This window comes from Nannobrachium achirus (genome assembly GCF_963921795.1).
Source record: "Nannobrachium achirus genome assembly, chromosome: 15".
Lineage (NCBI taxonomy): Eukaryota > Metazoa > Chordata > Actinopteri > Myctophiformes > Myctophidae > Nannobrachium > Nannobrachium achirus.
The window spans coordinates 29,989,894-30,004,261 of NC_137822.1; the positions used below are offsets into that span (position 1 = coordinate 29,989,894).

A 14,368-nucleotide genomic window follows, 5' to 3' on the forward strand; every position below is an offset into this window, starting at 1 on the left:
AAAGAGTAAAATCATCAGAAAGATGTCATTTTTCGTAATGTTTGGCTAAATCCACTTAGTTTGTGTTTGTTTATGTGCTTTGGAATATCAATTTCTGATCAATGCAATTATTAAAGGTATCTAGCCAATATTTGGATCTATGTCATGGTAATTAATACATTGATTGATTATTGATTTCCCTTTTCCGTATGTCTCAGCTACCACCATATCAATGCCAATAAATCAATTAACCTCTACAAACGTGTTATTTTTGCTTAAAATGTGTTTTTAATTACTCATTTGCAGGGAGCAGGTCACGACTGTTAACCCAGTCTAAAACACTGTGTGAATTAGATTGCCCAGGGAACAGGGTAGCACGGTCAGGAGAACACAGACAAGACAGGAGGACTCTAGTTAACGAGTGTGGGGAGGAAATGCTGGCACCCCTAAGCCATTGACAGATGGCTGAGAGAAGTCCAGGTGAGAAAGAGAGCATACGTGTACTGTATGTACCGTACGCGCACTCCTGCGTGTGGCGTGTGCGCGTGTGTATGGTAGCATACAGGTCTACTGAGACCGCTTCTGGCTAGCATAGGACTATAAGATAACAAAGGATAATAGGTAGGGATGGGACGATCCGTGATATTATCGTTTATCATGATAAAAAACATTCACGATAATCGTATCGTGGAGATTTAAGTTATCGCGAAATCGTCCTCCGTCATGCACTGGGATCTTTTATTTGCCGAGCTGCATTATCCGGTACCATTTAAACCCTCTATAATTGGTAAAAGGTACTTATAACATACGTACTTGATACAGTCTTTTTTCACTCTCTATCAAATGTCTTTGCCAAAAAATAGCCGATCTACAAGCTCACAACGCGTCGCTTTTGCGACGCGTTGTGAGCTTGTAGATCGACAATTTTTTGGGTAGATGTTCCGCCCCAGGATAATGGATGTTGGAGACATTTTGATCATCGCGCTAATATCGTAAATCGCTTTTTCTTTTGTCACAATAATCGTGATATGACATTTTCACATCATCCCATCCTTAATAATAGGAGGTTTTTAAGCCTTTGCTAAAACAGATACATAATGCTAAGTTCCCACTTTGGCCGTCTTTGGAACAAATGGCTCTGTAAACCACCTTGCCTCTTTATCATATTACAAAATACCAGACAGCCGTTTAGCAGGCGACAGAGAGGACCAAACATGTCATGGCTTTCGCTGATAACAAGCTCCGTCTAAAAGCTGCTTAGAGCTTCCAAATTATCCTGGTAAGATAGGGAGGGAAAAAAAATCATGTTTTAAAAGATGATAATACTCCAGCAGGAAGAAATACTGTAATATAATTGGATATGACAATAAATAAACTGTTCATGACAATCTTTTCAAAGCCACAAGACATTATAGTAAGAGAGATAAAAATCCATTATCCTCTTTAGTGTGGCACACAAATCCATTGTTGATTGAGAATGAATGCCACATGATTGCGTTGCACGGGGCGGTGGGAAATCTTCGTCTTGTCATAACAATCAGCCACTGCCTGTGGGGCTCCCAGGCGAACAACCCAACAACAAGGTAGGAAAGAAGTAGCCAGCTCCCACAAGTATTGGGAAATGAGTGTGCACAAAATAACTTGTAATTTTTGGTGTAGTTGTATATTGCAAAGACCTGGAATTATTATATGCTTTAGCTATTGAAAAATAGCAGATATACAAGCTCACAGCGTGGCACTCGGTGCCGCGCTGTAAGCTTGTATATCTGTCATTTTTGAAAAATCATTACATTTTTTGCAAATCTTTGAAAAAATCTTTGCTTCAAAGCAAACCTTTGTGATTCAAATCTCTGCTTCTGGGGGTCCCTGGAACAACATATTTGGAGATGGTGCGTCCGCGGTATTTGGTGGTCCTTGACATGAAAAGGTTTGAGAACCAGTGATTTGGAAGAAGGATTAAGAAAAGAAGACATTCATAGAATAGGGTCAAAATAAGGACTTTTTCAACATTTTTCAAAAATAGATCTACAAGCATGCAGCGTGGCACCGTGCTGTGAGCTTGTATATCTGCTATTTTTCAATAGCTAAAGCATAAAATAATGGTTAAAGTCTAACGCGACACAGATGCGTTCCAGGTCTTAATGGGATAATAAGGTTCTGTCACAAAATCCCAAGGCACTACTGGACTTGTCTCACGGCACACCTTGAGAACCACTGGTTTCATGTTAGACACATACATGTGTCCCCTCATGAAGGTACTGGCACCTTATCGAGTGAAATTGATAATTAGTGTGGTTACTGGTTGCCTACAGGGTAACCACGCTATACTGTAGTTGTCCCACTTTATTATTATTATTTAATCTTGACTAGAGTTTTCTGTAATCTTTTCTCTAACCCCAGAACCCCAAAAGCGATCCGTTCATCTCCCTGACCGGTCTATTGCCTGTTAACCACACGAAACCTTTAGCACCCCTATTTTGGGCATGTCGTAACAGGAAGGAAATAGGCAAACATTAGGTGAAACTAGCAGATCTACCAGCTCACAGACCATGAGCTAGTAGATCGGCTGTTTTCACCGCAGCGTTTATAGGGGTAAAAACAAGGGGCCTAGAAGTATACAGCACCTGGGGACTCCGTTCAGCTAAGTATATAGGGTTTAATTGGCTGACACTACACTATTACCCTACAGTACACTACACACACAAAAGCTTAGAACCAATAATGCATCAGAATCAGAACCAATATGCAATGTTCATGGTGTTCCCCTGGTAGTATTGTGTGCTAGTATGTGTTCAGCCGTGGACTGAAGACTCCCCTTCCCTGGATGACCACACATGAAGCTAGATAGCATTTTTAGGTTTTAGAAACGTTTTTGTACTGATTTGATGTGGTCTACCTATGTTATTGTTTTTCTAGATTGATATTCCTATGCATTCCTATGTATTGTTGTTGATGTACTGACATTATCTTGCTTATTATATTGATGTATTACCTGCTTATTATAAGTCGCTTTGGATTGAAAGTGTCTGCTAAATGCCTAAATTGTAGTATACCTAGCAGATTACACAATTAGTGGACAGGAAGTTAATGCCACAGCTGTGTTTTATTCTCACAAACACAGGTCTTGCAACAAAAATAATAAACCGTATTTTCTTGCCCTTTTCCTAACCCAGGGTATTGTATTCAGAAACGGCAAGACAGGAGTGGAAGGGTAAGGGAGGGTGGGTGGAGTATTGACGTGCAACACAGGTCTCCAGCTGGGAATAGAATCAGGACCGTTGCAATTACAGTACAGTATTGCGACCAGTCTGATGTTCTGGGTTTAAATTTAGCCCATGGCCTGCGTCACCTATAGGTGGGGGATCAGGGATATTTTCTCGATCCCCATCTTCTCTGTCCCATCACCCTCTGCAATACTGTCAAATACAAATGAGAAATAGCTTAAGAACCATCTTTAAAAAAATAAAGAAATCTGACAACAATACAAATGCTCGAAGCTCCTCTGCCTCAAGTCGGCAGTGCTCCAAGAAAAAAAGGAAAGTTAAGATGAGAGGAGATAAATCCCCGCGGCTGACTGTGGGAATTGCCCACATTCATGATTGGCATAAGATTTGTTTGCTTCCTCTGGGCCTCGTAGAGGTGACAGCTTCTTTGAATGAAGCTCAGCACGCGGTAGCTTTAACTGGTCTCTCTACGTTCACAATATGCGCCGGTGTGGCTGGCTTTCCCTTTTTTCATGCACATATTGCAGAAAGCCTCTTAGGTTGGATTAATGGTACTTAGTAGATGGGAGAAGACACACAGGGTAGGTACGTCTCCTGAGGTGCTAGTAGAGGGGAATTTAATGACGCAAAAGGAGAAACCGCACACTCTCTACATGGAAGTGATATCCTTTTATTTTGTGAGTGATGTTTTGCCCACAGCCTTCGTCTCTGCACCTTAGATTAATGATAAATACATTATTACCTTGAATAATCTGATCAGAGTAGAGGACAAAGATGTAGCCACCACGATGCTTCACTCCAGGGCCGGACTAGGACATAAATTCAGCCCTGGCATCTTGGCCCAGAGCCCCAGACCAGCCCACCACAACCGGCACGAACCGAACATTGAAGATCGACAAGCTTGCGATGTTTGGGTGGGATTCCTGGGCCACTGTAGCCTGTGTTTGGGCTACTAGGCCAGTATTCAGATGATAGACAAGACAGTGGGCCAATCATGTGATGTCTCTCTGCTTTGTGCTACTGAAGGATTGGCCCTCTCCACTTGGCCCTTGCCCAGCCCAAAAATTACTGTAACTCTTAACTTAACTTTTTTTGCCCAGTCCACCCCTGCTTCACTCTAATCCGATGGTTCTCAAAGTGGGGTCAGGGGACCCCCAGGGGTCCTTGAGGGGGTTCCAGGGGGTCCCCAGATAAATGATGGATAGTTAGGAACCAAATGGACACTTATGTGGCTGTAACTCTGAGAGGACAAATGGAACCAAATGTACCCTTATGGGTCCATTTGGTTCCATTTGTACACTCTCAGAGTGACCACTGGTCCGTGGTCTCCAAATATACATAGCTATTTAATTTTTTTTAAATGTTGACAATCTTTGAAAATTGAATGAATATTTTTGACATTTTTAACACCAAAATCCTGTGTGGTTGGCTTATGATATATTCACATGTGGGTCCACGGCCAAATAGGCTACTTTAGGGGTCCTTGACAAGTTTGAGAACCACTGCTCTAATCTGCCTCTTTCTTCTAGCCCTTCATCCTGCTCTCCCTTTCATCACTTCTCCTTACATTCCTCTCCTCACATATCGTACATCCAAAGAAAACCCCTGGGAAACTGGGAAAACTAAAGTCATTTATGCAAAAGACCAAAACAAGGAATGCATCCAACTACTATAACCAGTAAGACTCCCTAATCGGGAGATAAGCGACCGTCAGGTCGCAGCGTGATTTTAGCGCAAAATGTGTAGGAGCAGTGTCCAAAAATGTGTTTGAAAGAATCGGCCAGATGGTGGCGCTATATGGGACAGATCCATGTTGATGACATGAGTGTAGACATACTGTGTACTGATTTGCGTGAGCTTTAGACATGACTTCCAATACCCCAGACAGTTCTGGAATAAATCAAATCACTTTCTCAATAAAAACAATAAAAACGTCATAAAACAGCTCAAAGTTGACAATGAAATCATCCCTGATCTACATATTTTTCAAGCCTTTAGCAATCATTTATCCTCTATCTGGTTTTCATGATACAAACTCAAATAATATGGCTGGTTCCCCAACAACCAACATTCACAATGGATCTTTTTCTTAAAAAAAAAAAAAAAAAAAAAAATCCTGCCCGTGGATGGATGTCTTCATGCCATTTCTGAGCTGAAAGAAACCTGTGGTGCTGTTCCGGATGGCCTTGGAGCCAAGTATGTCAAACTTGCAGCTCACATACTGATGTATCCCCTTGCAGACCTATTCAGCTTGCCTCCGTCTACCTGCTCATTCCCATCAATATGGAAATGTAATAGAGTTACCCCATTTTTTTAAAGTGGGGACCAAACTGATCCCAACAATTATCGACCCATTTAAATTATTTCGTACCACCGCAAAAAAACGTTGAAAAACAAAACATATCTTTAATAAGCTCTCAAAGCATACGAGTGTCTTCAACATTTTATCTCCAGTCCATTGTTTACGCTCACTGTTTACACTCTGCGTGTTAAATTAAAGGGATATTTCACTTTAAAAAAGGGTAATTTTAATTATGTCTCAGGCTTTTGTGAACACCCCAGACAGTTTTTAACACATTTAGTGCTAGGTATATCATTAATTATTTAGATAGCTTGCACCATGATTTTTCCATTGGTGGTACTTTGTTTTGAAGACCCACGGAAGCCACGACGTGTTCATGTTGTGAAAATTCACGCTGTTGAAACATCGATTTAACTTTCGTGCGGAAAAGAAAACTTCTTATCACGACGGTTATCGCTTAGTTACGGCCCAGTGGGGAAAAAAAGAAAAGAAAAAGAAAAGAGACGTTTCCCGACAATCGACTCAATCTGGAGATAAATTCCAAGATGAAGCCATTTTACTGCTGAGGATTGCATTGAAGCCAACTGAGAATTTCACTTCCCGATGACGTCATCGCCCAAAGGATCATGGGATATTGAGTGTGCACAATCACTTCACACAAAGAGGGTGTGTGAAGCCTTTAGGAATTTGATTCTGATGCATCGGCCGTGGAAAACATCAAAGGAAAGCAGCAGACACTGCATTACACGAAAAGCACAATCGTATATGAAGGCCTATACTGCAGCTTTACTGCACGCATGCAGCTGCTCCAATTAGGATGCTTGGGTTTAGTCACCTGACAACACTGTCCCTCAACCCTCTTCTGTTTCTGACAGCAAGAGCGAGGCCAAGGACCCCCATCTCAAAATATTTTGTTCCAGGGACCCCCCAGAAGCAAAATTTGAGTTACAAACGTTCGCTTAAAAAAATACATAATAGGGCCTATTCAAAGATTTGCACACGTTTTCACAACTTTTCAAAATGTACTGTACTTGCTGTGAGCTTGGAAATCTGCTATTTTTCAATAGCTAAAGTATAAAAGGCCCCACCACCTTGGGCCCTAGTAACCCAGTTCCACCCAGTTCCACAAGCTCACAATGCCTCGCAGCACGAGGCGTTGTGAGCTTGTAGATCTGCTATTTTTGGCTAAAGTAAGTTCTCAGAATATGGACGTTAGGGTTCAAGTGGTTATATAAAAAAGGAGAAAAAAAGTTTCTATCACACAAAGATTTGAAGGACCCCCAGTAGTAACTTTGAGGACCCCCTGTTGAAGACCCCTGTGATAGAGAGAGAAAGTGAGTGAGTGAGTGAGAGAAAGTGAACGGGAGAGAAAATTATATTGATAAAGAGCTTGCTATCTACCGCAAAAGACGGGATAAAAGGAGATTCCATATTGAGTGTAACAACTGTGCAACCATTTATAATATGTTTATCTCCCAGCTATAAATTGTGTGCAAGGCTAATTATACTTCATTGAACGACCCATTTGACAAATGATCCTCAACAAATCACATCAACTGAAATTCATAATAGTCTGTTAATAATTTAATCTACAAAGACATAATGCCAATGGCAGCCAACGATCCCTTCAAGACCAATACTGTAGTTGGTATCCAGCCAAAGTACTGTAGTTGCAAAGCTTTGTCAATCATGAACCTGATTATGTTACAAAGCCTTATTAAAATGTTTTTATTTTTGCTTTTCATGCGAAGGAATTAACCACTTTGGCCCTTGTACAACAGTGCTGTGCAAATAAATAGCTAAAATAAAGTCTACAAGCTCACAACATGTTACTGACAACAAATAGCTGATGGTAGTAGATGGCATGCATACTAGGGATGGGACGATATGAAAATGTCACGTCATGATTATTGTGACCAAAGAAATAGTGATTTACGATATCATTGCGGTAATCAAAAATATCTCCAACATCTATTATCCTGGGGCAGAACATTTGCCAAAGAATAGCAGATCTAGATCTGCTTTTTTTTTTGCAAAGAGATTTGAGTGAAAAAAAGAGTATTATTATTGTTATTATTGCGACCGAAGGTCGCAGTTTACTATGAGAAACGTCACAGCTTGTCCGTGTCCGTCTGTCTGGACGTGTAGACGTGTACACATTTTTACGGTCTATGGGTTTGCTGCTCTGACATCATGCTCTGATGTCACTGTGATGTCAGGGAAACCACTCTTAACAGAATGGGTTTGCCGCTCTGACATCACGCTCTGGCTTCACTGTGATGTCACACTAACAGAATCCCTTTTATGCCCATATATGGAGTTCCCTGATGTCATCAATATTAATGATGCCCTGTTAGAGAGATCCCTGTAATGCCAGGGGGAACAAATCCCTTTTATGCCCACATATGGAGATATGGAGATCCCTGTGATGCCAGGGGAACAAATCCGTTGCATGTATACATAACCTCATGGTGGTGCTAGAAGAGGGGCATGTGAGAAATCAGGGGCGGAGGCTGTGGTTTGCCAGCCAAGGAGTGTGTGTGCTGTGAGTTGGCATGGATAGGGGCAACGGTGCCGGAGATAAGAATAGGGCCAAAAGTGTGACGTGACGTGACGTGACGGACAGACAGAGGGACTGACAGACAGCCGGTGGAGGTTTTCATAGTAACTTAACTGATAAACAGGCTAGCCGAAGTATGGTTCTGAACTTGTTGGGGCTTGCTGTCTTTAGCTTCGTTGTTGAGATCAAATTGATTATTGTCTCCTTTAACTTCTTGCTTCCCTGGCTCACAAGTTGCACAGTGGAAATTATCCATCCAGCTGGCAGGAGATTTTCAGCTTTGGTGTCAAACAGAGATATTTGAAAGCGCTGTGGCTGAGAAAGTCACTGTTGTGTGATGAAAGAGTTTGTGTCATTTGAGCTTCTTCATCAAGTATTCTATTTATCTTTTACCTTTCAGGTAAATTTGTCTTATTCAAAGTGTGTCTATCACATTTATCTTTTGTTCGAGGCTTTTATGAGCCCCACGCTTTTATGTTTTCCTTTTCTCTTAACTTTATAGGTTTCAATTTTATTTTATCATGTATTGTATGAGAAACAAAGCCCTTTTTTGGCTCAGGGTCGTTTCTCAAAGTTTGATATCAAAATAATCAGTACATACTTGATTTAATTATTTATCTAATGAAAGTTTGCCCTGAACTCCTAAAGTATGTTAGTCATGTTATTACACCAGCATTACAGTTCGTGGAGATGTTTGACCAATGCTTAAAGGTGATACACCATGAAAATTCACTTTTCCTTTTTTAAAACCTTTTTTTGGGGTCCCACTAGCACCTTCTATCCTCACAAAGTCCCATTTCAGACCGTTGTGTCTTTCTCTGGTTTTGGGAAGGTGGAGGTTAAAAGCATCCCACGGGTTCTCAAAACAGGCTGTCCAGATTTGCTGCCGTTTGTGACGTCATAAACGGCCGTTTTTGAAGAAAAAAAAAATCGTTTTTTTTTTTTTTTTCAAAAATATTTTCTTTTCTTCAAAAAAGATTTTTTTTTTCAAAAAGATTTTTTTTGGGGGGGGAGCGGGGTGGCGCATGAGAGGCTCTCTATCAGGAGTGGTAATTTAGCCTCAAACCTTTTGAAAAACGTTTTTGGGACAAACAATGTGACAAATACTTTTTAAATGCATGGTGTATCACCTTTAATGGACAATTAAACACGTTGGTAAAGGTTTGGTGTTGAGTAAGCTTTCCTTTCCATGAAGAAATTCCAAATATTGGCGAGAGATCAATAGTTCCGTAAATTTTAAATGTATTATCTTGACATACCGTACTTTACATTGAAACACGTTTCAAAGTCACACTTTTAAAAAGTGTGTATCTCTGTATGGAGTTACGAAATCCGTATTTATTTTGTATTTTCTGTATCATGGCCATACATGGCATACAGGGACTGTACGGATATACTTTACTATAAATACTCTTCTATAAATCATTCCTATGCAGCTGCATCATTCTGTGTATCTAACTAAAGCAATTGTTTGCTTTTACCATCTTCCACAGCTGTATGTCGAGAATTGTGCATACAGCATATTGGCAGTCATCTAAAATGCTCAAGGCATTATGCAAATCCCAGCTGTAGTGATTGTGGCAACACATCATCAGTATGCTAAAGCCTGAGTTATACTTAGTTACGCATGGGCGTCACGCACCGAAAATAGCCAATCTACAAGCTCACGACGTGACGCACTGCGATGCGTCATGAGCTTGTAGATCTGCCATTTTCAGCACACAACTAAGTATAAATCTGGATAAACTAATTATGTATTGCAGCATGAAGCCCTCCCTCTCACAGAAACACCTTGTCTAATCTACAATCAGCCCGGGAAAACTTGACAGACATCTTTGATGTCATTTCTAGGTATCTTATTATAGCCTATTGCTCACGATCAATCTTGAGGGTTGATTTCACCCAGAGAGTGTAAAAGATTGTATTGTTAAGGAATGTAGATTCTCTAACAAAATACTGAGAGACGATAGAAAGCAGAGAAGGAGAGAGTGTAGGAGACACAGATAGTAGGAAAGCTTAGAGCAGGGGTTTTCAAAGTGGGTGACGGGGCACCCTGGGGTGCCGTGACGGCAGTCCAGGGATGCCATGAGATAATTGGATAATATTTGGGATTTATTTGGGCACTTAAAAAGGTTATTTTCAGTCAGTTCTAACCAAAATGGCTATTATCTCAACATTTTCCTCGCAACATAATCACTAAAATATGCTATAAATATAAGGTCCTGGGAAGTGGGAATGAAAATTATGCATATAAGGGTGCCTCGGATGAAAAAAAGAAAAAAAAAAAAGGTTTGGGAACCCCTATTTAGAGGGAAGAGTGAAGGAGAGACAGACAGTAGGAAAGCTGAGAGGGAGAGGGAATCAAGAATCAAGAGGGTTTACCTGCCAATCACTCATACATGTAAAATGTTAGTGTGGCACGCGTTCCTCAGCACTGTGCTAACAGCAGCCATACAATATACAGAAGAAAGACATAACCCTAATACTAGATTGCAAATAAATATAAACAACAAGAAATCTAAGTGCAGGCAGGGAATAATATTCTTCTAACCTTCTGTTAAAGAAAACCGTAGTGGTGTAGGAGACTACCGTAGGAAAGCAGAGAGCATAGTGTAGGAGAGACAGACAGTAGGACAGAGAGAGACAGTGTAGGGAAGCTGAGGGAGACAATGTAGGAGTTTACAGTATGTATGTGTGTAAAATACAACATACATACTGTACAACACCACACACGCACGCACACACACACACACACACACATGCGCGCACGCACGCACACATAATAGTTTCCAGTTACTCAACACTGGAAATTGTGATATTATACACACACACAGTCTTGATGTCAGCAAAGGGAATAAAGAAATGCAAAATAGGTTTCCCTCTGGGAAAAGAGCTCATCACTGGTCAGGATCAAATCCCATGAGAAGGTTCATCCTGTGTGTGCCCTACACTGTCTCTGTCCTACCGTCTCCATCTCAGCTTTCCAACGGTCCATCTCTCCTACACCAACTCCCTCGTGAGGCACACACACACACATATATAGTATATCGTCACTGTCGGGCAGAAACCTTGTATCTCCAAGTCTCTTTTTTTTTTTGATGAAGCAGTAAAGCACTGCTTCATCATATGGCCATCGCACAAAAGTATTGAAAACAGCAGATCTACAAACAAACAACACCTCGCTGTGCGAGGTGTTGTGTGCTTGTAGAACGTCTGTTTTCACTAGATTAAATCATTTTAAAAATGATAAATACAAAACAAACGGTTTTGGACATACAAGGTTTCCACCCGACAACGACAATATATAGTGTTGCGGGTTTTCTGCCCTCCGCTGCAAAGTGCTTTGTAAACGTACAATTCCGCTGAAATAAGATTATCATTATTAAAAGCCTAGACTAATCTCAGATTTAGCCGATGCTGTTTTATTTATTTTTTGCCTTCTTGACAGCCCGAGGCTTGATTTGAATTATTGATTTTTCAACCAATCAATAAGTGGGAGTGTTGCAGGACGTTGTGTGCCAAAGACATGACAAATATTTAAAAATGTACGTACGTCTCCCTACACGGTAATCAAGCCGACAAAGTAAATAACATTTTCATCTAATGAGGTGAGGTTGTCAGGAACAAGCTGGCTAATTAGATGGGAAATATCTCTGTGTGAGGCAAGCGTCTCGTAAAGATGCTTGTCAGAGAGAGAGAGAGAGACAGAGGGAGAGAGAATGAGAGAGAATGAGAGACAGACAGAAATATATTTGGGCGTGGCAAGTAGGGATGGGACGATATGCGATATTATCGTTTATCGTGATAAAAAACACTCACGATAATCGTATTCTGGAGATTTAATTTATCGTGATATCGTCCTCCGTCATGCACTGGGATCAATTCACCTTTTATTTGCCCAAGCTGCATATCCGGTACCACTTAAACCCTTTGGTAAAAGGTACTTATAATATACGTACTTGATACAGTCTTTTTTTCACTCTCTATCAAATGTCTAAGAAATAGCCGATCTACAAGCTCGCGTTGTGAGCTTGTAGATCTGCTATGTTTTGGCAAATGTTCCACCCCAGGATAATGGATTTTGATTATCGCGATAATATCGTAAATCGCGATTTCTTTTGTCACAATAATCGTGATATGAAATGTTCATATCGTCCCATCCCTAGTGGCAAGAGACATGTCCATACGTTTGTCCACAGCAGGTGGCATGGGATGAGAGATGGCCAGATATACATAGAGAGAGATGGGGGTAGAGACAAGAGGGGGACAGACAACATGGAAAGATAGAAAGAGGCAAATGGTGAGATGGAGAGAGAAGAAGATATGAAATGAAGGAGAGAGTGGCAGAGAAACCTCCAGAGCCTCATTATGCATGGCATGTCCTCAGTGAGACTGCTCTGTGATGTGGTGTGTGTGCAGGCCAGGGGTGTCGCACCAAATTCTGGGCCCTGGGTACAAGGATTCACTGCGGGCCGCCCATGAATGTTCTTCATAGGGGGAGTAGGGGGTTTAACCCATTTAGACTGGGAGCGCATTATGACGCATTATTTTTTGTTTTAACTATTGAAAAATAGCACATATGCAAGCTCACAGCGCAGCACTCTGTGAGCTTGTTCATTTATTTGACACAGACTCCCATCTCAAAATATTTAGTTCCAGGCAGGGACCTCGCAGAAGCAAAATTTGAGTTACAAATGTTCGCTTAAAAATACATATATTCAAAGATTTGCACACATTCTCACGACTTTTCGTGAGATAATATAATTAAGGCCCCCTCCACCTTGGGCCCTAGTAACTCAGTCCCACTTTTCTCCCCCGGTGTGACACCCCTGGGTGTGTATGTGGTGTGTGTGTGTGTGTGGTGTGTGTGTGAGAGAGAGAGAGAGAGATAGAGAGAGAGAGAGACATACAGAAAGAGAGGCAGAAAGAGAGACAGGTAATGCTCTGTGGCGCTTCTCCATATTTAATTACCATCTCAGCTGAAAGTCTTTAATCACAAAGATGTCTCTGGGTGCCTTGCATCACACACAAGCACAGGCATGCGTGTGCGCACACACACACATACATGGGCGCACACACGTACAGTATATGTTCAGCTTTCTGCGCATTTGAACACGCTCTTGACAGTTGGTGTATAATTCACCAGTTGTGGTCAGTTGCTGCAATTCATTCACACTGGTGCACGCATGCACAACCCCACCCTCTCAAAAGCAGTGGTTCTCAACCTTTTCAGGCCGCGACCCCCCAAATAATCATATTTGAACTGGGGACCCCCCACCCTGCACAAGCACTTGGAATGGTAGGAGTTGGCATTACATTTAGTTTGACTCGATCCATTCCATTGTGAAAATAGACGATCTACATGCTCACAACACCTCGCGTTGCGAGGCGTTGTAAGCATGTAGATCTGCTATTTTCACTATTTCTGCCGTTAATATTTGACAATTTGGCCAATGTTTGACCAGAGGTACTGGTCTTTAAAGTCCTTAAACTTTAGAAATGTGCAGAATGCAGATGCCATGTATACACTTATACTGTATGTTGGTCTGTTTACTGTTGAGTGAGAAAACAATGTTAACATTTAACTAATCATCTGGGGACGCCCCCAAAATAATTTGGGGACCCCTCTGGGGGTCCCGACCCACAGGTTGAGAACCACTGCTCTAAAGCACCTGCATAATCTTTTTGCAAGGTTCAATGATAAAAGCTTCTTCTCGATTATTAAATTAACCTTATTCAAGCCAGAATAAGTTGGTAAATGTCGGTTTCGATATGCGTGAGTAGTGCGTGAGCCCTACTCACGCACACACACACACATACGCATAATTGCTCACCTCGACGAAGATGAAACATGGGATGATGGAGTAGCTTCGCAGAGTGTTGTCGAACGCCATCTTGCCTCCTGTAGGGAGACCCTCTCCTCTCCGAGTTCAGGGCAGCTCAGTCTATGGAAAGATTGGAAGAATCACAGGTTAACCCCATTAACCACATCCACAACCACCCCTGGTTAGGAGTGGGCGATATGGTGATTAATATCGTTGCGATGATACCATGTCTCCATGATATGCCTTTTCAGAGATATCGTATATATCGTGATACAATGAGGGAGCCTTAAACAAAATATCCTGTTGAATTGTTAATACAGAGAGTCATTGCAGAATACATTTAAACCTGCATTTTGGTCTAAATCAGTAGTTCTCAAACTTTAACACCTTCTAAGCCTGGCCGTACTCCCTCGGACTTCCTACTGGGTCCCATCAGCCACACGTCTATTCCCGGACTTTTGATATAAATTATAATAAA

At 41.4% G+C, this 14,368-nt stretch overlaps 1 protein-coding gene across 1 annotated transcript in view; it reads right to left on the reverse strand.

Annotated features, from left to right (window-relative positions):
• plppr1 (phospholipid phosphatase related 1) overlaps nucleotides 1-13,959 on the reverse strand; it is a gene marked incomplete at both ends in the record, with an annotated part of 70,263 nt that extends 56,304 nt beyond the window's left edge. Inside the window, 1 exon segment of the mRNA XM_080743024.1 lies at nucleotides 13,900-13,959. Within this exon segment, the coding sequence (XP_080599150.1) occupies nucleotides 13,900-13,959 (60 nt within the window).
• Nucleotides 13,960-14,368: the final 409 nt, after the last annotated feature.